The sequence below is a fragment of the Etheostoma cragini genome, chromosome 8 (assembly GCF_013103735.1).
Source record: "Etheostoma cragini isolate CJK2018 chromosome 8, CSU_Ecrag_1.0, whole genome shotgun sequence".
Taxonomy (NCBI): Eukaryota; Metazoa; Chordata; class Actinopteri; order Perciformes; family Percidae; genus Etheostoma; species Etheostoma cragini.
The window spans coordinates 21,733,655-21,760,409 of record NC_048414.1 but is presented as its reverse complement, the minus strand read 5'-3'; the positions used below and the strand labels follow the sequence as shown (position 1 = coordinate 21,760,409).

The 26,755-nt window shown below is 39.1% G+C and overlaps 1 protein-coding gene across 1 annotated transcript in view; it reads right to left on the bottom strand.

Moving 5' to 3' along the window:
- Window positions 1-26,755, bottom strand: part of LOC117949085 — a 76,088-nt gene that overhangs the window by 37,299 nt on the left and 12,034 nt on the right. Inside the window, exons 40-61 of the mRNA XM_034879097.1 lie at window positions 23,799-23,930; window positions 23,553-23,570; window positions 22,414-22,501; window positions 22,267-22,295; window positions 21,720-21,941; window positions 21,500-21,643; window positions 21,251-21,407; window positions 21,130-21,157; window positions 20,944-21,040; window positions 20,741-20,833; window positions 20,588-20,651; window positions 20,406-20,504; window positions 20,217-20,320; window positions 19,982-20,120; window positions 19,751-19,869; window positions 18,008-18,157; window positions 17,740-17,910; window positions 15,402-15,702; window positions 15,205-15,269; window positions 15,007-15,094; window positions 14,754-14,871; window positions 14,544-14,667 (exon numbers count right to left, since the gene is read on the bottom strand). Of these exons, the coding sequence (XP_034734988.1) occupies window positions 14,544-14,667; window positions 14,754-14,871; window positions 15,007-15,094; window positions 15,205-15,269; window positions 15,402-15,702; window positions 17,740-17,910; window positions 18,008-18,157; window positions 19,751-19,869; window positions 19,982-20,120; window positions 20,217-20,320; window positions 20,406-20,504; window positions 20,588-20,651; window positions 20,741-20,833; window positions 20,944-21,040; window positions 21,130-21,157; window positions 21,251-21,407; window positions 21,500-21,643; window positions 21,720-21,941; window positions 22,267-22,295; window positions 22,414-22,501; window positions 23,553-23,570; window positions 23,799-23,930 (2,550 nt within the window). The remainder of the gene's footprint in view (window positions 1-14,543; window positions 14,668-14,753; window positions 14,872-15,006; window positions 15,095-15,204; window positions 15,270-15,401; window positions 15,703-17,739; window positions 17,911-18,007; window positions 18,158-19,750; window positions 19,870-19,981; window positions 20,121-20,216; window positions 20,321-20,405; window positions 20,505-20,587; window positions 20,652-20,740; window positions 20,834-20,943; window positions 21,041-21,129; window positions 21,158-21,250; window positions 21,408-21,499; window positions 21,644-21,719; window positions 21,942-22,266; window positions 22,296-22,413; window positions 22,502-23,552; window positions 23,571-23,798; window positions 23,931-26,755) is intronic.

Below are 26,755 nucleotides of genomic sequence, written 5' to 3'. Positions count from 1 at the left end.
AGTTCTGAAGGCAAAAGGGGGTCCAACCCGTTACTAGCATGGGGTACCTAATAAAGTGGCCGGTGAGTGTATGTTCATTTGCATAATTCAAACGCTGATCTTTGTGGTGAGCACGTAGAAGAGGTTTTCTTCTGATGACTCTTCCATGAAGACCATATATGTACAAGTGTTTCTTTATAGTGGAATGTTGTAGCACAACTCCAGTGTCTGCCAGGTCTTTCTGGATGGATTGTGCAGTCAAACAAGGGTTTTGACTTGCTTTTCTCACAATCCTGCGAGCTGTTCTGTCTGATATTTTTCTTGGTCTTCCAAATCTTGCTTTAACTTCCACTGTTCCTGACTGCCATTTCTTAATTACATTCCAAACAGAGGATATTGGCATCTGAAAATGCTCTGCTATCTTCTTATAGCCTTCTCCTGTTTTGTAAGCGTCAACTATTTTCAGTTTCAGCATTGTACTGATTGTTGGGGCAAGGTCAGATGAGTCTGGGCATTTAAAACCTTAAGATTGACATCACCTGGTCTTTTATGGTGACGAATGAGAACAATCCATGACACTGTCAGGTCTCAGCTTTCCAAAGAGGGCGGTGCATGCAATAAACACAATTTTTTGAACCCCACTGTATATGTGACACCTCTGGGTATATTGTATGCAGTTTATCCTCTGAGTAAAGAAGCTTATGAATAATTTTAAATTTGACAAGACAATTTCTCGCGTTTTCTGAACAATTTTTTCAAGACTTTCTTTCCATAAGTCACCTGGAATAGAGTCACCAAGTTCCTCTTCCCACTTATGTTTATAATTTTAAAGTCAATGGGGAGCTGATCATTAAGAGATTGTCATAGACGCAGGATATCAGTTTACTTGTAGGTATCGAAAGAAGTTATTATTTCCCAGCTCATACTTCCTCTGTAGTTGTGTGAATGAAGCGAAGACGCCTCCCAAGTATACTGTAAGTCCCCAATACATTGGGCACCCCTCTCACTCCATGTAGAGAAGGCTTCATCCAGACTAGAAGGGGCAAATGTGGGGTTTCTACCGATGATCTTATGAATGATGGCATTGTTATTATACAGGGATTTTTCAACCGCGCCCGGAGCTAGTGGGACCGCAGCCATAGACTATGGGTGGCAGTCTTTCAACTCCAGCATAAGCCAATCAGAGGCTAGAATGGAGTTTTTTATTTCCATCCAAGCCATGCATTTGTAAAATTATTAAAATACACTGCTGTAAACACATCTGGGGAAATACAGACAACACAATTCCATAGCAACATGTCTAGCTTACTACAGAAATAAATCCAGAAGCCAAAAGACTTGCTTTATGTGAATTTATTTTCAGATATGTCTGAGTGTTGGGCAGTATCAGTTTCACATCCCATATTGTTACAGGCCTAATAACAATAAACACTCATTTAACAGTTTCTTCCCTTAACCTCCTCTTCAATCTGTCTTTTCAGCTCCTCAATCTGCTGTGCGAATTCCTGTTTGCCTCTGGTCAGCTGAGAGACAAGAGATTCTTTCTCTTCAACTCTACGGCTGAACTCACCTTGTGTAAAATATACCATAATACATAAGTTTGTGTCACTTTTTTCAATAACCTACACAACAGATCATTAACTGTTAAAGTAAATGCCATATTCTGTCAGAATATTAGTCTTTGTTCTGACCGGTATTTACATCATCCTTGGTCTTCAGTTTGCTGAGTTTGTCCTCAAGATTACGGCACATCTTTTCAAGATTTCCTCAATGAAATCAGTGATCAGGATTTATCTTTTATATTAAGTACTTTTTTTACTATACTAATTTGGGTAATAAAATCGCATGTCATGCATTGTGTAGCTTTGCTTTAGCAACATTCTTCATGTTGTTGGAGAGGTCATCAATCTCCATCTTGTATTCATTCTTTTCCTTCTCAAGCTTCTGCTTTTCACGCTTCTTGTGAATCTCAATCTGAGCAGCAGTGGCTCCACCGGCCTCCTCCAGCCTCTCACTGATCTCCTCAAGTTCCCTGGAGAGGTCAGCTCTCTGCTTCTCAACCTTGGCACGAGCAGCACACTCAGCCTCAATCTCCTCCTCCAGTTCCTCAATATGAGCCTGTTGAATAAAGATCTCTTTCAGTAAACATTTACTTTTAATACACAAAATTGGAAACGTTTGCAGAAATGTTTAGTGTATCGCGATAAATCACCTGGAGATCCTTGATCTTCTTCTGAAGCTGAGCACCCAATGACTGCTCATCATTTATCTTGCTAAGCAGCTGACTGATTTTCAAAGTCTTAGTTTAGACAATATACATAAAGTTCATGCAGTTGACCAAAAATGTTAAAAGAATGGTTATACAAATCCTCTCATCCAACTGCTGCTGTCATTCTCAAGATCCTTGATGGATTCCTGGGCCAGTTTCAGATCACCCTGAATCTCTTGGATCTCTCAAGGTCCATACGGAGATTCTTCTCTTCCTCCAGAGAAGAATCTGCTGATGAGCCTCCTGAAAGGCTTTCTTTTCCTAGGTCTCATCCGGAGAGGCCATCTCCTCAGTCCGTTTCTTAACCTAATTTTGGAAGAAAGATCTTGTGTTTTAACAGTCATAATTATAATTTTGCTTGATCTGATGGACAGATTATTTACAAATCTTGTTCTCTGTGGCACTTTGGCCAAGGTAAGCTACAGATCATCAGTATCCTTCTTGAGCTCAGAGCATTCATCCTCCAGCTTTCTCTTCTTGGTAGTTAGCTCAGCAGTGATTTCCTCTTCATCCTCTGGTCTGTCAGCTGTCACTTTGAGTTTGGCCTCCATTTGAATCTTACTCTTGATGAAGTCTCTCCCATCTCTCCTAAGCTTCATTCAGATTTGCTGATTCCTTGTTAAAATTTGAGAACAGATGGTGATGTTAGCACATATACTTTAAGATGCATGAAAATGCACAACTGTCTGTCTTACAGAAGCTACTTGCAGCTGAGCAGATGTTGTACTGGATGGTATATATGGCTTCCCTGAAGACAAGAAGTAGCTTTTATAGACACTATTGTTATTAATTTGATGACCTGTTTTCAACACTCCTCCTCTCCATCTTCTTCACAAACTATCTTCTCATGAGGTAACCATGGCATAAATTCTGAGTCAAGGACATCCAGCAGACAAAAGAACACCTGTTTAAGCAAAAAATAAAAATGAATTTAGACCAAACTAAGATAGGGAATACTTCATACCCTGTAAAGCAAAAACTAAAAATATTTTACCTACCGTGGTTTAGGGGTTTTATGTCAAAGGTGTTTTATAAATGTCCACATGGAGATTTCTCTGCCTCTATACCAACAATATATCCCCTGGCACAAAACTCTATAATCACATAAATTGTTTTTAGATATTCTGCTTGATAATTAATATGTAATTGACAGAAAAACATGAACACGCACTTTACTGAACAACCTAACCTTGGTCATTATTTGTCATTGAAATATAAAAGCCAGGTTTTTACCTTGTTGTGTACACATTTTTACTCATCATGGTTTACATCAATTGACCGAAGCAGCTTCTCTGAAGCCTTCTTGTTGTCAATGAACTGGCCCTCAGGGATGACACTGGCATTCAGCACCTTTGTATATTGAGTTGTATGAGATACTTAATGGTCATTGTGAGCCTTTTCTTTTAATAATCTTTATCAAACTTGTATAAAAATATCAATTGATACCTCTGCTTGAAGTCAGCATCGACGATTCTGCTGGTAAAACCTTTTCTGCAGATTCTGATACCCTCCCCTGTTACACCTGAGCTGATGGATGACCAGGAAGTTCTCCATCAGACCTGTACAAAATATATTTCTTAATTTTTTCTTAGAATAAAAAGTAGTACAAAGTAAAGTAAACCATATTAACAAAAAAAACTCTCTTCAAAGAATTTCTTTAAATGATGTTCTCTATTGACCCGGAGTTGATGCTCCTCGAGTTAGTCATCAGCGTGTCCAAGTTCTCCTTTTGACCCAAGATGGTGAGACTTAACCCAATTTTTTGATTTTGAGCATAAACTGAGATATATAAGTTAGGTTTGCCATGTTAAATTATGCACTAAATTATGCCCTTCTTCTTGCCTCCCTTCTTGCCAGTTTCTGTTGATAATTTAAAGCATACATGTTTTGTTAGAGGGACACATGATATTTGCATATTATGTATAATACTTAAAAAACTTAGTTTATCATTTATAAAGCATTGATTTTACATTATTATGCATTATTAAATTCATAAACACAGGTATACATATAATGTATAGCTATAATGGGTTTAATGATTATGTTTTTTTACACTTTACGAATGGTGATTTTCCATTTCTAAATGAGGACTTGCAGCAAATTACAAACCAGTTATTCAGGAGTTCTCCATGATTCACAAGGTTATTTGGGAGTGAAAGTGTTGTCTCAAGTTGTAGAAATAGGAAGAACAAAACCTTAGTTGAGCAAATAATAATAATAATTTGTGAGTAGTGAGTTACTGCTCTCCCTTCAATCTCCTTCGCAAGTGCTTTGTGAGGCAAAGATAGTCATTTTAGACGTGGTTACTAATTAAGAACAAAACATTTGTAACTGTGTTTATTAATTACATACTAATGTGTATAAGTAAGGGAACAGTGCTCTATAAATGATGAACTACGTATACTTAACTAATGCTTTATAGAGTAGGTATTATTATTATTATAAAGTGTTGCTGGTAAGGGTAAGAATCTTATTGCGATCCATGGTTCAGACCAAAACGCAGACAAGTGTTCATTTCAAATGGATTGAAGAGTCGAACAATAAAAATTTCGACAAAATGCTTTCTCAGTCTTATTGACACAGGAATAATCAATAGGGCCTTGTTTAATAATCTGTGCACGGTGTTAAGCACCCGGTGCAGGTACGCGGAAACGGCGGAAAAAAGGGTCTGTGCACCAGGGCTCATGGTTCAAAAGGGTTGTAGCCTAGCTAGTGTCTTAATTATTTATTGGCGTGTTTTGGGAACATGCAACAAACCAATCAGAGTGTCATCTCCCATTTCCTTTCAAAGCCAGGCGCGTTTGTATCTTGGCGCACTGCTATTATGATTGTGGATTTGCACCGTAATATTTAGGCCTAAGCGTTGACAGCCCCACCCCATATGCTTAAGCCACGCCCGCTTTAATAACTAATAACCTTTTCTCGTACAGTATTGTGTGAGGTATCATTGAACTCAAAAGAGAGTTGCGTTTTCATTGGTCATTGTTTGGCCCGCCCCTTATGCTTTAGCCACTCTCCCTGTCCATTTCCTTTTTTTTCTCCCTTGAGGTATCATTGAACTCAGCATGGAGTTCCTTTTCTATTGCACTTGAAGGCACCTGAACACACTTCCATGTAAGAGCCGACCATGGGCACAGGCGCATTAGCTATTTTAATGACGTGGGTGCTCGACGGTCTTAAACTAGCAAAGGCACTTGAGTTGGGCTTCGTGCCACACTGGGTGCAAGACAGGGCTCCAAGTGTTATCAAAACCACAAAACCCAAAACATTTATTATGTAAATACTCCAATGATTGGAGACAATGCTGCCACTCAGCACCAAATTGAATTGCGTGACTCATTTCAGGAATAAGATGAGTGCACAAAAGAAAAAATTGTGATTGTGCAATATGATGGCAAGCCATATGTTGGCCAGATCTTTGTAATTATGGAGATGAGATACAAATTAATTGCATGATCAAGAAAGGGGAGAAGAATTCATTTGTCTGGTCGGACAACCCCGACTACATTTACTTTTCACGGCAGGAGATAATTAACCTTGTATCTAAACCAGAGCTAATACACCTTGCTCCTTGACTCCAAAAGGTTGATTGGTTTAATGATGATATCCAATCAGTAAATGCATTCCTACCAACTTTAAGGTGGACCTATACGCATCTGATTAAAAACAATTCTTGAAATTGTGATTGAAAATTAAGTTAAATTGATGCATGAATAAAGATTAGGTCATAAAGGTATTTACACCATTAATGAGTGCTTGTTGATGATGAAAATATTTTGTTTGACACAGTTGATATTGATAGTACTTTTTTTATCAAAATAAAAAATGTCTTTCTTCTTTAATGCAATAATTTTTATTCCTGTCCTGCAACATAATCTTATAGTGTGACACACATAAAAGAACCCAACGTGTTCATATCATGAATAAAAGCAAGATAAGGACATCACTCCTCATAAATTTTGTATAATTTGTATTTTTAACTTGAAACAGTTTGGAAAGAATTCTATCTCGCATTTATTGAAACAATAAACGCAGGTCAAATTCAAACCCAGGCCACTGCCAAGGACACAGCACTGTATGGGGTGCTCTTTCTACTAGATGAGCTAGAAGTCAACTTTAAAACAGTCCCCACCCTATAAAAAAAAAAAATTTGCAGTGTACTTTATGATGTTGCCAGCCATTCCAATAAAGGTTATAGAATTATGTTTTAGCCGTGTAACACATTATCTAAATCTCAGAGGGCATGGTTGTACAAAAATAACAGACAATGCAATTTAAAACTACTTTAATGTGGTATATTTCACATCATATTTTATGATTAGAAACAACCCATTAGCTGAAGTGCTTTACTCAGCTGCTTCTTTTCCCTGGAAGAAATAAAACAATTAATGCAGACAGTGGTTACGCGACTACAAACTGTAAACCTCAAACTCGGTAAACGTTTTGTCTGTCATTAATTATATTAGGCTTAAGGAAATCATGGTATTTTTTTCAGTCAAGAAATAAATTAGATCAGGAGAATTTCATTTGGTTACATTTTCATAAAGCTGATGTGTATATATTTACCTTGCCAGTGTCACGGCTCTTGGCTCTCAACTTGTTGACCTGGGACTCTGCGATGTCAGCACGCTCCTCAGCCTCCTCCAGCTCATGCTGCACCTTCCTGCACTTGGACAGATGAGTGTTGGCCTGCTCCTCCTGAATAACCATAGATATTTACATTTATGAGTCTCCTAAAATACCGACAGTCTACTTTGTGTTCAATAAATCTGCTTTTAATGTTGAACATGTATTTGTCCTTACCGCTTCCTCAGCCTGCCTCTTATAGACCTTGACTTTAAGCTGCAACTTGTCAACTAGATCCTGGAGCCTGGTAACGTTTTTCTTGTCTTCCTCAGTCTGTTAAAAGTGAAATTAAAAATAAATAAATCAATATGTTTGCCCTAAGAATGTAAAATTGATTTGTATGTTAACTATCAAAGTGACTGTACCTGATAGGTGAGCTCTTTCACCCTCCTCTCATATTTGCGAACACCCTTAATGGCATCTCCTCCACGTCTCTGCTCAGCCTCAACCTCTGCCTCCAGTTCACGCACCTTCAATTAACAAGGCGGTAAGTACCAATTTTTTCTTTCAAAAGTCTTGCTTTATCTCTGCAACTTCTTAAAATGGCTTTTTTACCCTGGACTCAAGTTTCTGGAGCTGCTTCTTGCCACCCTTCATGGCCAGGTTCTCAGCCTCATCCAGGCGGTGCTGCAGGTCCTTAACAGTGACCTCCAGGTTCTTCTTCATCCTCTCCAGGTGGGAGCTGGTATCCTGCTCCTTCTTCAGCTCCTCAGCCATCATAGCAGCCTAGAGGAGACAGAATGCAATGTTAATTAGAAACATCTTGGAAAATTGGAAAAAATAAGAAGAAATGCAATGTAAACCTACATCAGTGATGGCCTTCTTGGCCTTTTCCTCTGCATTCCTTGCTTCCTGAACAGTGTCATCCACTTCACTCTGGATCTGGACCAGGTCAGCCTCAAGCTTCTTCTTGGAGTTCAGAAGGCTTGTGTTCTATGAGGCACATCACATGACATATTTTCACGTGTTTTTTGAATTGTCATTAGATTTTTGAATTATTGAAGAAAAAATTGGGCTTGTTCACCTGAGAGTGCAGAAGTCCAACACGCTCACTAGCATCCAGCAGCTCTTGTTCAGCAGTTTTGCGACTTCTCTCCGTCTGTTCCAGAGCAGCTCTAAGTTCCTCAATTTCAGCTACCATCAGACCGTTCCTGCGATCCACCATTGTAGCTTGTTCCTTGAACTCCTCCTGTGCTCTGACAGCATCATCAAGGTGCAGTTGTGCATCCTAGTAAACAAAACATCCGAAAAGTTAAATACATGTCAAAAACTACCTGCACTGCCCAGGGTCTCTGCAATAACTCTTTGTAACAACCAGAGATGGGAAATAACGAAGTACAAATACTTTGTTACTGAACTTGAGTACATTTTTCTTTTAGTTTGTAATATATTCCTAACATTTTACAAAATTGGCTCGTTACTTTAGTTTTGTACAAAAGGTAGTCATGTTGGAGAATAGTGCAGACACACATATCACACCACGAGCGGGCGCACAGGGCAAACAGAGAAAAAAGTGAGAGAAAAGAAAATGACCCTAGCTGTCCGCAGGATAATCAATTGAGATTGTGTGTGTGTGAGTCCTTGAGAACTGTAAGTTGTATAACTTATGTTGTTAGTTCATTAAGCCTGTTGTTGTGTTGGTCTGTAGTTCTGGCACATTTAAAGTAAGTTAGCTATTGATGTTGTTGTTTGTGTTCTTCACGTTACCTAGGTTACACCTGGCTTTTGATTCATAATGGCGATTGTTGAATGCCCTTGCTCACGTTTGTATTTTAGGTGCATCATTTACATGCCACAGTTAGACTACACTGCATTAAGATAATGGAATAAATAGTGGGTTTGTTATTTACTAACATATATGATTCCTATGCATTGTGTATGGAAGCTTTTTCAATGTAATTTATTTATCTATAACTAACTATACACTCACAGCCGTAGCAGAGTTATCCACGGCCATGTTAGTACTGTTGCTTGATTTAATAAATCATCAAAATAGAGAAGTTCTCTCCATCCGTGTTTTAACAGACACACCTGGGGCGAAGTTGGAAATCAGAATAAGCTTTAAAAATAGTCCTAATCTAGTCCTTACTAAGAAGTTTCAAATAATTTCACTGGATTTCCCTTTATTATTGTTTGAGTCATCACTACCAAATTCAATCTAATTGTCAAAACGGTAGCCTACTGTACGTTGCACTTGATGTGCCACTACAAGACAAATCGACAGATTCCCTATCATCCTTGTCTTTATCTGAGAGAGATGTTTGAGGTAGTAGACTATTCATCAAAAATGACTCCTTGTGAATGTACTGCGTAATTTTAAAATATAGGTAACTTCTTTATTAACATCTGTATGGTAACTTCTTTTTTTATCTTTTATTTTTTTCAGAAGCCATATTACACCACACCCACATACATGTAGATTTGTTTAAATGTTAAGGAGAAGATTAAAAAAGAGAAACTGGATCTATGAATGCTCACAGAATCACAACTGAATTTATATCTTGCTAATCAGTCAGAATCTTATTAACCTGAAGTCCCAATCTCTATCACTATAATCATATATGCGATGTTGTAGCCCTATTGGCAGACATCCATTTAAATTGTAGCAAATGGCATTAAAAGAGCCCTTTTTCCATGTCTATTGAAGTTTCTGAGCTTGTACTCTAAAAAATGGTTGTCATTCGCAAGGCTTCTTTTACTTTTGTACTTTAAGTAAATTTCCAAGTCTGTACTTGGCCTGTACAGTTAATGTTATTTGAGTAAAGAAGTTAAATCAATACTTCTAATTGAGTACGGGAAGTGAGTACTTTTGCCATCTCTGGTAACAGCTCTGTGCCCAACAATACCTTCAGTTGCGCTTGCACATTCCTCAGCTGCTTCTGGGACTCAGCAGCCTGGCGATTGGCATGGCTCAGCTGAATCTCCATCTCATTCAGGTCTCCCTCCATCTTCTTCTTGATTCTCAGGGCATCGTTCCTGCTCCTGACCTCAGAATCCAGATTGCTCTGCATGGAGTCAATCACCCTCTGGCTGTTCCTCTTGATCTGCTCCATCTCCTCATCTTTCTCTGCCAGCTTCCTGTCCACCTCACCCTTAATCTGGTTGAGCTCCAGCTGCACACGCAGGATTTTAGACTCCTCGTGTTCCAGAGTTCCCTGATGGTATCACAGAATTAAATGTTTGTCACTGCCTTTAAACCTTTCTCCATGATTCTGATTTTTCTCAGAAGATATCCTCAGGAAAAAGTACCTCAGCCTCTTCAAGAGCTGTCTGAATCTCAGCCTTCTCAGTCTCCACCTGCTTCTTGGTCTTCTCAAGCTCATGGATGCTCTTGCTAGTCTCACCAATCTGTTCAGTCAGATCTGAGATCTCCTCTGCAAATAGATACATGTATTTCCTATTGTTCAGCCTTAAAATTTGAAGTATATACACTTTATACTTACACCTGTTATATACAATACAACTGCTACATAATGTAGAACTCACGTTGCAGGTTCTTGTTTTCACGCTTCATGGTCTCCAACTGATCCAGAGATTCCTCATAAGAGTTCTTTATCTTGAACAGCTCAGTGCTGAGAGAACGAGCCTCCTTCTGTACTCCCTCGAGCTCTGCCTGACCCTCCTCATACTTCTGTTTCCACTCTGCCAACACCTGAATAACACCAGCAATACAGCAATGTGGGAAAAAATAAATATGACTGTCATTGTTTGTATGGCTTGGCCACACAAAGTACTCTCCTCTTATCCCTGAATAACACCATTAATGCAGTTTAGTTGGTTATGTATCCAATATGATATATCTTATTAAATTATTTATATAGTATTGCTTGTATGGCTTGGCCACACAAAGTAAACAATGCCACCTTGTCAAAGTTCCTCTGCTTCTTGTCCAGGTTGGCAGCCAGCCCATTGGCCCTCTCCACATCAATCATGAGGTCCTCCACCTCACTCTGGAGCCTCTGTTTGGTTTTCTCGAGAGAAGCACACTTGGAATTCCCTGCCTCAATCTGCTCCTCAGCCTCCTGAAGACGCTGAGCAAGCTTTTTCCTGTAGGTAAGATTTGTTTCCCACTATAAACTATGAAGTTACCTGAAACCTTGGTAAAACAATTAGGAAAGTACTTAAGACACACAACAACACATTGTAAGAAATTGCATCTCATAAGGTGGAACTCATATTAAATTTAAGGACTAGACGCCTATGTTTTCACCACAATAAATGTTATTTTGGAATTTAGCCCACATAACACTGGTGTTATGCCCACACAGGGAATGTTGCATTGTGGTTTGTCTAAAGCCTTAATATTGTTAGTGTAGTGAGTATTTTTCAAAATAGAAAATGTTGGAAAAGGAGGGTACATTTTTTAATTTGCTTTGTTTTAATTTGCTTAAATTTGCTTTGAGCTGTTATGGTTATAACCTGTTTTTAAGGATCTGAATGAACATATAAAGGCAGAACAGGAAAATGTTTGCTCCAAATTACAATGTCAAAATAAAAAAACAAAAATGCATTCGTTAATTGTATTTAATGCAAGTAGAAAGGAATTGTCAGTCGACTTATGCTAAAATACCACACTTCAATTGTTTGAATGTAACTCACTTGGATTCCTCAAGCTCCTCAGTGCGCTGAATAGCATCAGATTCATACTTAGCTCTCCACTGAGCCACCTCACTGTTGGCTTTGGACATTCCACGCTGCAGCTCAGCCTTGGCCTCTTGCTCCTCCTCAAACTGCTCCCTCAACAGATCACAGTCATGGCGGGCTGATTGAAGTCCATGGGCAAGAGCATTCTTGGCCTGGTGTAAGACATAAAATTAAATTTACAAAATTCCTGAATACCTAAACAAATAACACCAATACAAATTGACCTAACAGTTTCTTACCTTAACCTCCTCTTCAATATGTCTTTTCAGCTCCTCAATCTGCTGTGTGTATGCCTGTTTGCCTCTGGTCAGCTGGGAGACAAGAGCTTCTTTCTCTTCAACTTGACGGCTGAACTCACCTTGTGGGAAAGATGTCACAATGCATTAGTTTTTGTCACAATTCTTAATAACATACAAAACATATGATTAACTAATAGCTTGTAGATACCATTTTCTGTCAGGAGACGTGCTCTCTGCGCACTTGTGTCATTGATTTGACGGACATTTTCATCATTCTTGGTCTTCAGTTCACTAAGTTGGTCCTCAAGAGTACGGCACATCTTTTCAAGATTTCCCTAATGAAAAGAGTATAAGATAAGTAAAGAAGATTTAGAAAGGATTTATCTTTAATATTGAATACCTAATTTATTACCAAAATAAGTATACCTCTTTGGGTAATAAAATACAATGTTATTTATTGTGTACCTTTGCTTTCGCAACATTTTCCATGTTGCTGGAGAGGTCATCAATCTCCATCTTGTATTCACTCTTTTCCTTCTCAAGCTTCTGCTTTACACGCTGGAGGTTGTCGATCTGCTCTCCCAGCTCAGCAACGCTGTCAGCCTGCTTCTTGCGAAGAGCAGCAGCAGTTGCTTCATGCTGCAGAGTGGACTCCTCAAGATCACGACGGAGCTTCTGGAACTCGGCTTCACGCTTCTTGTTCATCTCAATCTGAGCAGCAGTGGCTCCACCGGCCTCCTCCAGCCTCTCACTGATCTCCTCAAGTTCCCTGGAGAGGTCAGCTCTCTGCTTCTCAACCTTGGCACGAGCAGCACGTTCAGCCTCAATCTCCTCCTCCAGTTCCTCAATACGAGCCTGTTGAATATAGATGTGAAGTCTTTCAGTCAACTTTAACTTTTGATACCTAAAATTGGAAACACATCCAGAAATGTTTTAACACAATGTCACCTGGAGCTCCTTGATCTTCTTCTGAAGCTGAGCACCCAGTGACTGCTCATCTTCAACCTTGCTAAGGAGCTGACTGATGTCAAAGTCCTTCCTGTGAGAATTACAAAGTACAGAGTTAATGAGTTAATACAGTTGACCACAATGTCTTTTTCATAGAGCGATCGTACAATTTAAAAACGGTTACTTTTTGATCTTCTCATCAGACTGCTGCTTCTCATTCTCAAGATCCATGATGGATTCCTGGGCCATTTTAAGATCACCCTCAAGCTTTCTCTTGGCTCTCTCAAGGTCCATACGAAGCTTCTTCTCTTGCTCCAGAGAACCCTCAAGCTAAGAAATAAGATAAGTATTTAATTATCACATTCAAGAAGAGTCTTGGTTTGCCAATCCAAGAGACTTTGTAAACTTACATCATCCACTTGCTGCTCAAGCTTAGTCTTGGCCTTGGTCAGAGTGTTGACTTTGTCTTCCTCGGCCTGCAGGTCATCAAGAGTCTGCTGATGAGCCTCCTGAAGGGCTTTCTTTTCCTTGGTCAGCTTAGCAATGCTCTCATCCTGAGAGGCCATCTCCTCAGTCAGGTTCTTCACCTGATTGTGCAAGAAATATCTTGTATCTTAACAGTAATAACCCAGTAATTTTGTTTTGATAGAAAGATTATTATTTGCGAACCTTGTTCTCCGTGGCATGTTTCTCTTTTTCCACTTTGGCCAAGGTCAGCTCCAGGTCATCAATATCCTTCTTGAGCTCAGAGCATTCATCCTCCAGCTTTCTCTTCTTGGCAGTGAGCTCAGCATTGCTTTCCTCTTCATCCTCCAGTCTCTCACTTGTCTCTTTGAGTTTGGCCTCCATCTGAATCTTACTCTTGATAAGTCCCTCACATCTCTCTTCAGCATCATTCAGATTCTCTGATTCCTGATAAATGTTTATGATATTAATAGAAATTAAGTGTTAACACAACCAACATAAACAAATCAAACATGGATAAGCAGAACTGTCTGTTAAAAGTTTACTTACAGATGCTACTTGCAGCTGCAGATCATTCTTCTCCTGCAGAAGGGACACCATCTTCTCCTCCAGTTCCTTCTTCTTGGCCAGGGCAGCAGCCAAGTCAGTCTTCATCTTATCATAATTCTCCTTCATATTTGCCAGCTCCTTCTCAGTTTCAGCAGTCTTCAGCAGAGGCTTGATCTTGTAGTACACCTTCATCCATGGCCAGTGTTTGACATTCATGAATGAGCGGATATTGTATTCGATGGTATATATGGCTTCCCTGTAGACAACAAATAGCTGTTATGGACAATATTGGTCTTGATTTCTGATAACATGCTTCAGAATGAGCTGTTTTCAACATGCCTTCTCTCCATCATCTTCAAAAACTCCTTTCTCATGAGGAAACCACGGCACAAAGCCTGAGTCATGGTGACCAGAGTTGCCAGTTTTTCATCTCTCATCTCCTCCAGGACACCCAGTAGACCGGCTTTGAAGAACACCTGTTTAAGCAAAAATTAACAATGAATATAGGATTAACTCAGATAACAACTACTTTACAACCTGTTAAACAAAAGACTACAAAATGTCACCTACCCCACATGGTTCAGAGGTTTTAAGGCAATGATGTTTTATAAATGGCCACATGCTGGCTGTTCTGCCTCTATAATAACAATAAATCACTTGTTCCTTGGTACCAAACTCTACAATCACATAAGTAGTTTCTTGATATACTGCGTTAGTATATTAGCAGATATAATACAGTTATTGTTAACAGAACAAAACTGTACTGAACAACCTAACCTCCTTGGTCATTTTCTACAGTAAAATAAAGAAAGTGTGGTGTTTACCTTGGTGTGTCCAAATTTGTACTCTTCGTGATTAACATCAATTGACCCAAGCAGCTTCTCTGAAGCCTTCTTGTTGTCAATGAACTGGCCCTCGGGGATAACACTGGCATTCAGCACCTTGTATCTTTTCATATAGGAGAGTTATTGGTCAGTGTGAGCATTTTCTTTTAATAATCTGTATCAGTTTTTTTCTGAAATATTCATTGGTACCTCTGCTTGAAGTCAGCATAAAGGATTCTGCTGGGGAAACCTTTTCTGCAGATTCTGATACCCTCCAGCACACCGTTACACCTGAGCTGGTGGATGACCAGGAAGTTCTCCATCAGACCTGTACAAAAGATATTTCTTAATTACTTCTTTCAGTGAATAGTCTTTGTTAAAGCAACTCAAACAATTTATTAACAATGTTAACAAAACAAAACCACTTCTCAGAGAATCTCTTGAGATTATATTCTCTATGTACCTGGAGTCTTTGACTCATTGGGAATCAGGCAGCGCACAAAGTGAGGATGTGTGCTCCTCAAGTTAGTCATCAGCTTGCCCAAGTTCTCCTATTGATCAAAAATAGGGAGTCCTATTATGACTTGTTACAGTTGTGAATTTGAGCATAAACTGATATATATACAGTATATGATACATTTAAAATGTTAAAGCTTCTTACCCTAAACTGTGATGACACAGTCTGCATAGAACCACCCTTCTTCTTGCCTCCTTTCTTGGTAGTATCTGTGGATAATTTTAAGTAGACATGTTTTTTAGAATGAGAAATAAAATATACATTAACACATGCTCAAGTTAGTTAAAAATATACAGTATAACATAAAAATATGTTTTAGTTTACGGTAATTACTATCATACCCTCAACAATAAGAGGAAAGCAGATAGAAAGCAGTTTCACTGGGGATTTCTGGTACAGCTGACAGACGGAGTCATTCAGTGGATCCTTGTTCTTTTCCAGCCAGCCATTGATATTGTAGTCCACGGTACCGGCGTAGTGCACCAAGGAGAAGTGGGCCTCAGCCTTGCCTTTGGCGGGCTTAGGCTTCTCAAATGCTTTAGTTTTGCCAAGATGCTGGTCATACAGCTTGTTCTTAAAGGATGTGTCTGTGGCCTTGGGGAACATACACTCCTCTTCAAGGATGGAGAAGATGCCCATGGGCTTGAAAAAAGTAGGAAGAAGTGTGTAATTTAGTCAGAGATGGTAAAAGTACTCACTTTCCGTACTTAAGTAGAAGTACAGATACTTGTGTTAAAAAATACTTCTTTTCTGGTAAAAATGGAAGTACTGATAAACTTCTTTACTCAAGTAAAAGTAACAAAGTACAGGCTTGGAAATTTACTTAAAGTATAAAAGTAAAAGTAGCCTTACGAAAGCTACCTGAAGCACACAAATGTTACTAGAGAGAAGCTGAGGAACTTCAGTGGACATGGAGGACACGGTCTTTATGTGGCAATGGCTACATTTTAAATGGATGTCTGCCAATAGGCCTAAATATATGATTATTATGACAGAGACTGGGACTCCAGGTTAATAAGATTCTGACTTATTAGCAAGATATGAATTCAGTTGTGATTCTGTGAGAAGTCACAGATCCATTTTTTATTTTTAATCTTTCCCCCTAACATAAAAATGAATCTACATTTATGTGTGTGCTCAAATACGGCTTCTGGAAATAAAATAAAGGATTAAAAAATGAATGACTAAACAGACATTAATGAAGAAGTTTCCCAGCACATTGGCCAGGAGTCCTTCTTGATGTCTACTGTCTCAAACATCTCTCTCAGATAAGGCTGAGAATGATGGGAATGTCTTGCTGTTTTCTTCATTTTCAATCATGTTGCCATCCATACTACTATGTTCTAACGTTAGCGCCATCCATACTACTATGTGCTAACGTTGACACCATCCATACTACTATGTGCTAACGTTAGCACCCTCCATACTACTATGTTCTAACGTTAGCGCCCTCCATACTACTATGTTCTAACGTTAGCGCCCTCCATACTACTATGTGCTAACGTTAGCGCCCTCCATACTACTATGTTCTAACGTTAGCGCCCTCCATACTACTATGTCCTAACGTTAGCGCCATCAAGCCTCAATGATTTGCTGTGAATTAATGCACAATGCTGAATCTGTTGAGTTGTCTTAGTCGTGCGTCAAATGCAACGTACAGTAGATGTATTTCCATCCATTTAGATTGAATATGGTATTGATGACGTAAACCATTATAAGGATAACCCCAGTGAAATGATGTGAAATTTGAGAATTAGGCCTGGATTAAAGCTGATTCTGGTGTCCAACTTGGCCCCAGGCGAATTCTCTCTAGCTAAATTTCCTTCCACTTGTCAACTGAACTACAGTATCTGAAGTTCGGTAAAAAAAAAAACTCATTAACACTCATGCGAATAAAGCTGGTGAAACTGTTGATGCTTCATTAAGACAAACGTGCAACCTAGCTAACAGGTGAAGACCACACCAAAACCACAAGCTAACTTACTTTAAATGTGAAGAACTATAGACCAAAAACAGGCTTAAGTGAACTGACAACATGAGTTTTACGACTTACAGTTCTCAAAGAGGCAGACACACAATCTCAGCTGATTACCCTCCGGACAGCTAGTCCCCTATTCATTTCTCTCACTTTTTTCTCTGTGTGGCGCACGCACGCGCTCGCGGTGTGTGGCGCTTGTCCGCGCTATTTTCCGACATGACAACCTCTTGTAAAAACTAAAGTAACGAGCCAATTTTGTAAAATGTAAGGAGTAGAAAGTACAGATATTTGTGTAAAAATGTAAGGAGTAGAAGTAAAAAGTCGCCACAAAAATAAATAGTAAAGTAAAGTAGAAATATCAGAAAAATCTACTTGAGTACAATAACTAAGTATTTGTACTTCGTTACTTCCCATCTCTGCATTTAGTGATACGTTAAGTCAAATTAAGAACAATCTACCTACAACTGAATCTGAATCTGCAACGTTCTCTGTCAGGTTATTGTAGTAGTGCAGTGTTTTCCTCTTAATGATGAGTACACAGTGAGGCAGTAGTGTACAATAACTTATTTTGGAATACAGTGGTTCTGGAGGAAGCTAAAAGCAGCAATGCAGAAGGCCAAGCAATCAGCCCATTCCAAACAGGCATGTTTTGAATGGGCACTGCACTAGTAATATATATTATCACTAAATTAAGTGATTACCTTTTCAATGAGCTCAATGCAAGCAGCTAAGTCCATGCCAAAGTCAATGAACTCCCAGATAATACCCTCCTTCTTGTACTCCTCTTGCTCCAGGACAAACATGGTGTGGTTGAAAAACTGTTGCAGTTTCTCATTGGTGAAGTTGATGCACAGCTGTTCCAAGGTGTTGAACTGCGAGGGGACAAAGAGTCAGTTTAATCTCTTGTAGACATTAAGAACGATTCTGTCATGAAAAGTGGGCTCCTGAATTGTTTAAAATTAGGCTTACGTCAAAGATTTCAAAGCCAGCAATATCCAGGACACCAATGTAGAACTGTCTTGCTTGTTTAGTGTCCAACATCTGGTTAATACGAACGACCATCCACAAGAACATCCTCTCATAGATAGCCTTGGCCAGGGCTGTCACTGAGTTCATCACCTGAATAATTTGATTAAAATCAGTCAACCATATAATCCTGGATAACCTGTATTCCCAACTACGTCTAATCCAACTATAAAGCAAGAAATCTACATCTATCTGTTTTTTGTCTTTCTATTTGTTCCTCACACAGTGTTCATACGTTATGAAAAAACCTGGAAAAGTTATGGAATTTTAAAAATGCAAATTCCAGGCCTGGAACGTTTTGGAAACGTCATGGAATTTTTTTTGACAAAGCATAATATGTGATTAATTATCAATATTACAAATTCCTCAACAAACAACATACATTGTCATTCATTTTATTGTTAAACCTCTGAGGATAAACGTTAACACACATTTTTATTCTTATTGTATAATGTTGACTAAGATTTTCAAGAATGCATGTGCCAAAAACTCATGGAAAAGTCATGAAAAAGTCATGGAAAAGTATTGGTTGAAATGCATATGGACTCAGTTGTTTGGAGAACTTTTCTAAAGATTTACTTCATAATTTCAGTGTATTGTCGCAGATTCAATGGTTTGCATTGTCCAACTTGGTGCAAATTTTGTGAATTAGCGGTGGAAGAAGTATTTATTTTGTAAGTACGTAAAAGTAAGTATTTCTAAGTAACACTACTTAGCAAAAATCGTCTACATGTTATTCCCGTTTAGGTTGCAGTTGGTAATTATTTGAAATAACGCTGGGTAGCTTAATCTATAATATCATTTTAGTTAAGTACATTTTATATTACCAAAAATACTCAAAGCAACTTTAGCTGTCAAATAAAGTGGTGTTGAGTAAAGAGTACAATATTTTCCTCTTTGATATAGGAGCGTATACTTTACAGTAAGTATAAAATAGCCTAAAATAGCAATACTCAGGTAACGTACAAGTATATCAAGCCTTAATATTGCAGTACTTAGCAAATTATTAAAGTGCATCCCTCAACTGGTCAGAATGTTTGCGGATGCGGGTGGGAGTGGGATGCAGGAGCCGGCCATAATGGTCAGAAATCCAGCCCGGACCGGCAGGATGGGATTAAGAAAACAGTCCTGCGCAAACTCTACTCAGTAATCTATTGAGAGGGGACCCCTATTAACTGTTACACTGCTGAACAGCATGCTGTTTACAGCTCACTCTCTGTTGCTCTATACAGTATAGTCAGAAAACAGGAGAAAAAAAGGGAGACCTAAGATGATACATTGCATCTAGGCAACAGCAATGGCATTTAGGAAACAGCAATGTAACTTTTGGAATGAACACTTTTCTTCCTGGAAATAGCCTTGTCCCAAACAGCTAGCTGTTTCACTATATACCTCAGCATTGCTAGAGGATGCAACCATGACATGGAAGGTGTATAGCTCAGGAGCCAAGAAAGTGCAGTGTCAAGGGTGAAATTGATCTGATATATGTGAAAATATAACATCTAACTTGGTTCTTCACTTATTCTACATTATGAATTTAGCAGTCAATGAATAAAACTCACCAAAAGTTGTAACATATATACTGCCATTGTATTTCTTTTTTCCAATAAGCCATTGGCTACAAAATTTTAAAAGATCTAACATTACTAATATGTTTATTTTAGGATATTAATAATTAATATTTACTTGAGGTACAGTCTGTCCCTTGGTGACATACTCATTTCCGACCTTCACTCTGGGATAGCACAGTGCCTTGAGCATGTCAGCAGAGTTCAGACCCAGCAAGTAAGCAACCTTGTCAGCCTCTGAAAATAGTTCAAGAATTTCCATCATGATGTAAACAGACACCAGTGTGATTAAGATCTTCATTACTGTTACTCACAAGCTTTACACTCTGAGCTGACATTAAACACTCACCCTCTGTGCCATCAGGCTCAGCCTGCTCCTCACGCTGCTTCTGCTTGAACTTCATGTTACCATGGTGAAGCACAGCACCAGTTAACTTGTAGATGCTCACCTTCTCTTCATTTATGAAGCCCAGGATATCAATAGCGTTCTGAGTTCAAAAGTGGTCCAAAAAATAACATAGTCACTTTAGAAATTACACTTAAAGAGAAATTTTGATGTTGATGTATTTGAAGTGATCACTTACATCAGTGGCTTCAAGCTCAACTTTGTCATCAATACTGGCCACAGTGATCTGACCCATGCTACACATTGGGAAGTCATAGGGGTTGGTGGTGATGAGTGCCATATCTGAAAATAAAAAGGTCAATATGTCAGAACATCTATTTTGTATGAAAAGAAGTAGGTTTAATGTGCAACATCTCAGTCTGCTTACCAATCAGCTCAGGTATGTGTGCAGTCATCATCTGATAGAAGATGTGGTAGCCTCTCTCATCAGGAAGCTGGAATGTCACTCTAGACTTCTCCAACAGATCTACAGATATTGTTTATAAGTCACATCCTGGCCAATTCTTAATTCCCGTCATTTGTATATGTGCTATGAATATTATTACTTACATGTCTCAATATCAGCACTAGCCAGTTTGCCAGTTGTGCCAAAATGGATTCTGATGAATTTACCCTGTTTGGAACAAAGGATTTTTAATGTCCCTCTACAATGGCAATCTGTCACAAGACCTCTTTCATGTGTAGAAATCGTTCCATACTTACAAAACGAGAAGAATTGTCATTCCTAATAGTTTTGGCGTTACCATAGGCCTCCAGCAGGGGATTGGCTGCAATAATCTGATCCTCCAGTGACCCCTATAATCCAGGTTTAGAATTGCCATTAAAAAATTCCTTTATTTTTTTCTCATGGAGAAATTTTCTATACAGGAAGAACACCGAATTGTACTTATTACACAGTAGCATACCTTTGACATGTCCCTTTTTGGTCCACCAACTGCGATTGTTGCAAAGTACTGGATGACACGCTTGGTGTTCACAGTCTTTCCAGCCCCAGATTCTCCACTAGGTATAGACATAGACTTTGTCAGAATTTGACCAAGATATTTTACTATGTTAAACAAAGTCAAAAAGTGTGAATGGAACAAACTCACGTGATCAAGACAGACTGGTTCTCCCTATCTGTTGAATGTAAAACAAAACAATATAATACAACTATGATTTACAGAAACTTTAATTACTAATAAAGTCTACATTGTTATGGCAATGACTTACCAGTAAGCATGAACTGATAAGCGTTGTCAGAGACAGAGAAGATGTGGGGTGGAGCCTCCATACGCTTCTTGCCTCTATAGGCACCCACACATTCAGAATCATACACTGGGAGCCACTTGTAGGGGTTCACAGTGGCACAGAACAACCCAGAGTAGGTCTGAAAGTGATCATAAAGATTCAACAGTTAACTCTCTTTCCTACTAGTGTAGCCATTTGCGGTAGTTCTCTTTTCTTATTAGATTGTCATACATAGATCATCCATGCTGCATAACGCTCTTTGAGGTTATACAGCACAGAGGCTTCATTGAGATGGGTCATCATGGCCATGTCCTCAATTTTGTCATACTTGGGAGGGTTCATTGGATTGATGTCAGATTCTTTCACTGTCCTCTCCTGGAACAGGACATTAGACACAATGAGAACTGATCATATTGATTCTGCCAGTTGACTATGACTTCATTATACTAACCTCCTTAGTGTCCAGGACTTCAACAGTGACTTTGCCACCATCTTTCTTGAGAATTTTTGCCTTCAAGTACAGCTCCTTGACATCGGCGACGTAGCAGGCACTCTTGGCGTCAAATGGTGCACTTTGAGCCTCAAGTCTCTCCCTTTCTGGCTTTCGAAGGTAAATGGCAGCTTTGCCATAAATGGCCATTTCTGCATCTGTACTCATAGTGCCGGCTGATGTCTGTTAGATTTTAAAGAATCTGCCATTTTAGCGTAATGTTTTTAATGCCATGCAATTAAACACTTAAACTTGAAATTCTGCTGAATAGTAAACATATCTGAACTGAAATCATGTCTGCTTATCATAACAGGTGGGCTTTGACTTCAAAGGTACTCCATTTTTTTCACACTTAGTTGTTACTGAGAATCAATAATAACCTTTTGTTTAGTTTTGTCAAAATGTTTTGATGAATAATTGCAGACACTCAGTGAATGAAACATAGTTTTCACATGTATTAAACGCTTATAAAGAAAAGTTAAACATTTAAATGTTGTCCTTACCTGACCTCCTCTCTGTCAACAGTATTCACCAATCCTGTTCAAATCAGTTTTTTAGATGTAAAAACAATTATAAATAATAATTCTTAATAAAAGTTTTAACTTAGTACTTAAACAAAGAACAAATGAATAGGATATCAAGAGCATTGTTTTACCACAAGCAGGAACTCCTAGGTCTTTGGTATCCCTCTGTGTCCACAAATAGCCTTTATATTGAATCAGGTTTTCATGACACAGCAAAAGTTAAATGTGGTATGCATACCAAATGTGGTAAGGCAGATAGGCAGACTTATAAAAAGATCTTGAAAATATCACGTGATGTTTCAGGTTTCACTTTGTATGGCCAGGTCTTGATTTTTGCTTACTTGTTACTTTCATTAAAGTTTATTTTAGGCTCTTGAACACCCTCTACATTTTACATAAGGTTGAAAATGCTCTTATTTTCCTGTATCTGTTTCTTAAAGTTTCTTAATTAAATCATAAATATATTTTGTAGTTGTTACATTTAGTCATAATTTTAAATTTACAGTCTTATTGCGATCTACATAATGTCATTAAGATTTTCATGCAGTTTTGATGCAGCATGAGGCCTTACCACTAAAAAAACACAGCACTAATCAGTAATGTAAAGACACTATCAATAAGGAGAAAAAGATCAAAAATTTAAAAACAAAGATTCCTTGAACAGTTTCCGTAAGTACTCTGTCTAGGCAACTCCCCTTTCTTATCTGATAGAAGAAGTGATCTCAGAATCTTAAGGTTGATTAATCTTTAAAGTACATGTATATGATTTGATGATAAACATTTCTATCAAACACATAAGTCCACTCTTCACATTCTGTAGCTGTTTGTATTTTGATCAGGGCAGAAGGTGAGCACTGTCTTTCTTGAATGCCAGAGTTCATTGAACTCTCTTATTCAAAAGTATCGGCCTCTAAAGAAAGCTTCTAAACGAAAGCCTTTCTTGAATTGAGCCCTTTTTTGTACATGCTCATGAGCATTTTTCAAGTGGGGAGTACAGTGGCAATAGTCATACCCCTATTCCCTCTCCAACTTCTCCTGAGGGATCCAAAATTGTTCTTGATTTAATTTATATTGTAGCCAGCCATTCCAATACATATTGTTTAAATTTGTTAAGCTGTATAACAAATGCTCCAAATCTTACATTTGTTCTCAGAGGACATGGTTACATCAATAACACAGACAATGCCATTTAAAATCAAAAACTATTTTATTGTGTTTTATTTCATATCATATTATATGATTAGAAAGTGCCGTCAACCGAAGTGATTTACTCAGCTGCCTCTTTTCCCTGGAAAAAATAAAACAATATATTACAGCGCATATACACCGACAAACACATCATACAAGTCATAATAAATCTTTTAATCCTAAAAGTTTAGTTTTGTCGTAAGGTTTGTCAAGCTTTAGGCAACATTGGTAAAGCTTTTTTTAGTCATGACTTAAGTATCGCTTGAGATAAAATGGAGTAGCAGGAATTCTATTTGATTTATTTTTTCATAAACCTGAGAGTATTTACCTTGCCAGAGTCACGGCTCTTAGCTCTCAACTTGTTGACCTGGGACTCTGCGATGTCAGCACGCTCCTCAGCCTCCTCCAGCTCATGCTGCACCTTCCTGCACTTGGACAGATGAGTGTTGGCCTGCTCCTCCTGAAAAACCATAGAGATTGACATTTTTGAATCTCCTAAAAGACCGAATGTCTACTTTGTGTGCCATAAATCTGCAAAGCTTTCAGTGTATATTATTTTGGTCGGACTGTAGGATCCTGAAACTTTGTCACTCTGTCATGGAGTGAAGAAGTTCCACCATTGGTCAGAGTGAGTGAGTGAGTGTTTGTGTATTCATTTTTACGAAATTATTTTTCAGTGGGTTTAACTACTAACTAACTATTTTACATTATACATTTAATTTATTCTATTGATCTTATTTTATCTTGTTTTGGCCTTTGTCAGGTGTGTTTTATTATTATCCTATTTTTACATTCTATGGCATTCTATACCTGTTCTTTTTTTACATTGATTCCCTATTTTTGTACTTATTTCATGTCAAGTAATTTCCTTTGTTTTCAAGCACTTTTTTGATGCACGTCTTGTACTAGCTTGATGCCTGTTCAAAACATGACTTTTCGGAAGAGGCTGATTACTTAGTATTATGGTTCCTGGCCTGTGCTATTGCTGCTTGCTGCTTTTTCGAGAACCACTTATACAATCAACTTTACACTCCACACTGTTCTTTCTTGGGTCCTAATAAAATTGTGAAATACATAGGTTCACAGAAAAAAACACTAGAGCAGTCATTAGGCAAGTAAGTGTAACTGTCTCGGTCCTCAAACTAAAAGGGCCCAAAACTGTCATAGATGTTTTATGATATTTAGATATGAAAAATATTAAATATGTTACTATTCTAACTTCGTACCCAGACATGACTTAGAATAAGGCCCCCAAAGCACTTAGAAAACATGCAACAAAACTGTATACTACTGACTTCCTGTAATACTTCTACTTCAGCGGAACGTATTGATACTACTACATTTATTTGACAAAGAAATATACATTTATCTGACAGAGAAATATTACTGTTTACATTACAGATATTAATTTTACTCACAAAATATATTATTTTTTCTTAAAATCAAACAAATAGTTTTAGTAGATATTTTGCCGGTGGTGTTGTTATTAGTGTCATAAGTTAGTAAACTCACACAAGTTGATTTGCAATGGCAGAGTGTCCTGTTTTTGCAGGATATCCGCTTGGGCTTGTTGACTCCAGGTATATGAAGAAGGGTTTGGTTGTAACATTAATATAACCAGCATTAACGTCATAAGCAAAGGGAGGGAAGGCCATTGGGCCATGGTCTTCCCTGAAATCTGATTGGCCACCTTTCAGCCACTGCTGAAATCTATCTTGTCATGGGGTAATTTGTTTTTACCTAGCTGGGGGCAGGGTGAGGGTAAGAGATAGCTGTTTGCAACATATCTCTCTCTCATGTGGAGAAACAGCTGATTGCTGCACATTCTCTCTCACTCTCCCACCCTCTCTCCCTGAGAAACAGCTGATTGCACACATCTTTCTCTCTCCTCTCTTTCACTCTCTCACTCTCTATAGTCCGTCCGTTCCTGGAAAACAGCTGAATGCGGAACATTCTCTCCTTGACATTCCTTTTGCAGAGCAATGGCAAGCAGGCTAAAAGAAACCAAACTAAGTGCCTAGTTTCTGTCAATCTCCTCCGCCCCGTGTCAAACGCAGTTACTATTTAATCGGTCCACCTGTCAGCTACCACCGCAGAAAAAAGCAAATTATGAGAAAAAACGTTCACATTAAGGTGCATTTTGTTGTGGTTTGGGGTTTTGGTTTTGGGTTATTTTCCCTCTTTTTGGTTCTGTTGTCCTGTCTTGTGTTTGGTCTAGTGTTCTCCCCGTCTTGTGTTATCTCGTGTTCTCCTGACTATCGGTATGTTACGTTTCCTTTTTTATTTTGAAGTCGGGTTTTTGTCTCGTCCTGTCTTTAGTTTTACTTCCTGTGTCTTCCCACACTTGTGATTACCTGATGTTTTCCACCTGCTGTTTTCCCTTGGAACCAGTCCCCCCAGATCCAGTTCCCTGGTTCCCGGGGCTCCTCTGTTCCTGGTTCCCAGGGTTCCCCTTGGGGTTCCCCGGGTCCCAGTTCCTCAGAGATCCCGGCCCCCAATATTTTAGGTTCCCTTGGCTCGAATCCCCCAGGTTCCCTTGGTTCCAGTTTCCCCATGCATCTTCCCATTCCCGTCACTGTGCCTGTCTCTATTTCCGTCCCCGTCACTGTGCCTGTCCCCATAACCTTTTCTGTCCCTGTGCTTGTCTCTGTCCCTGTGTTTGCTTCTGTCCCGGTGTTTGTCTCAGTCCCTGGCACCGTCTTCGTCCCTGTCTTCCTCCGTACCCCAGTGTCGGAATCGTCCGTCCCGCCTGTGTCTAAGCCGGTCCCGTCTAAATCTGTCCCGTCTATGTCCGAGCCTGTCCCTTCTGTCTACGTTTGTTCCGTCCGGGTCTGTCCTGCCCAACGGGCCCTCTGTTCCTGGTTCCCCCTCTCGTGTACTCTCTTGTTTCCCTTCTTGAGCGCTCTCTCGTGTCCTTCCTCGTGCGCTCTCTCGTGTGCCTTTTCCCATGCCCTTTTCAGTGTCCTCTCTTGTACTCACGTGCCCTTTCCTCGTGCCCTTCTCTCGTCCCCTTTCCTTTTGTCTCCTCCTATCGTTCCTCTCTTATCTCCTCCTCTCGCTCCCTCTCACGTTTCCTTTCTCGTTCGCCCTCTCGCTCCCTCTCTCGTTCTCTCTCATTCTCCCTTTTGCTTTCTCCCTTGTTTGCTACCTCGTTCCCTCTCTTGTTCCCTCTTTTGCTCACTCTCTTGTTCCGTCTCTTGCTCTCTCTCTTGCCCTCTCCAGTTCCTGGTTCCCCTTTGCTCCCCTGTGCCCTTGTACCTCGGTTCTCCACGGCCCCTAGTTCCC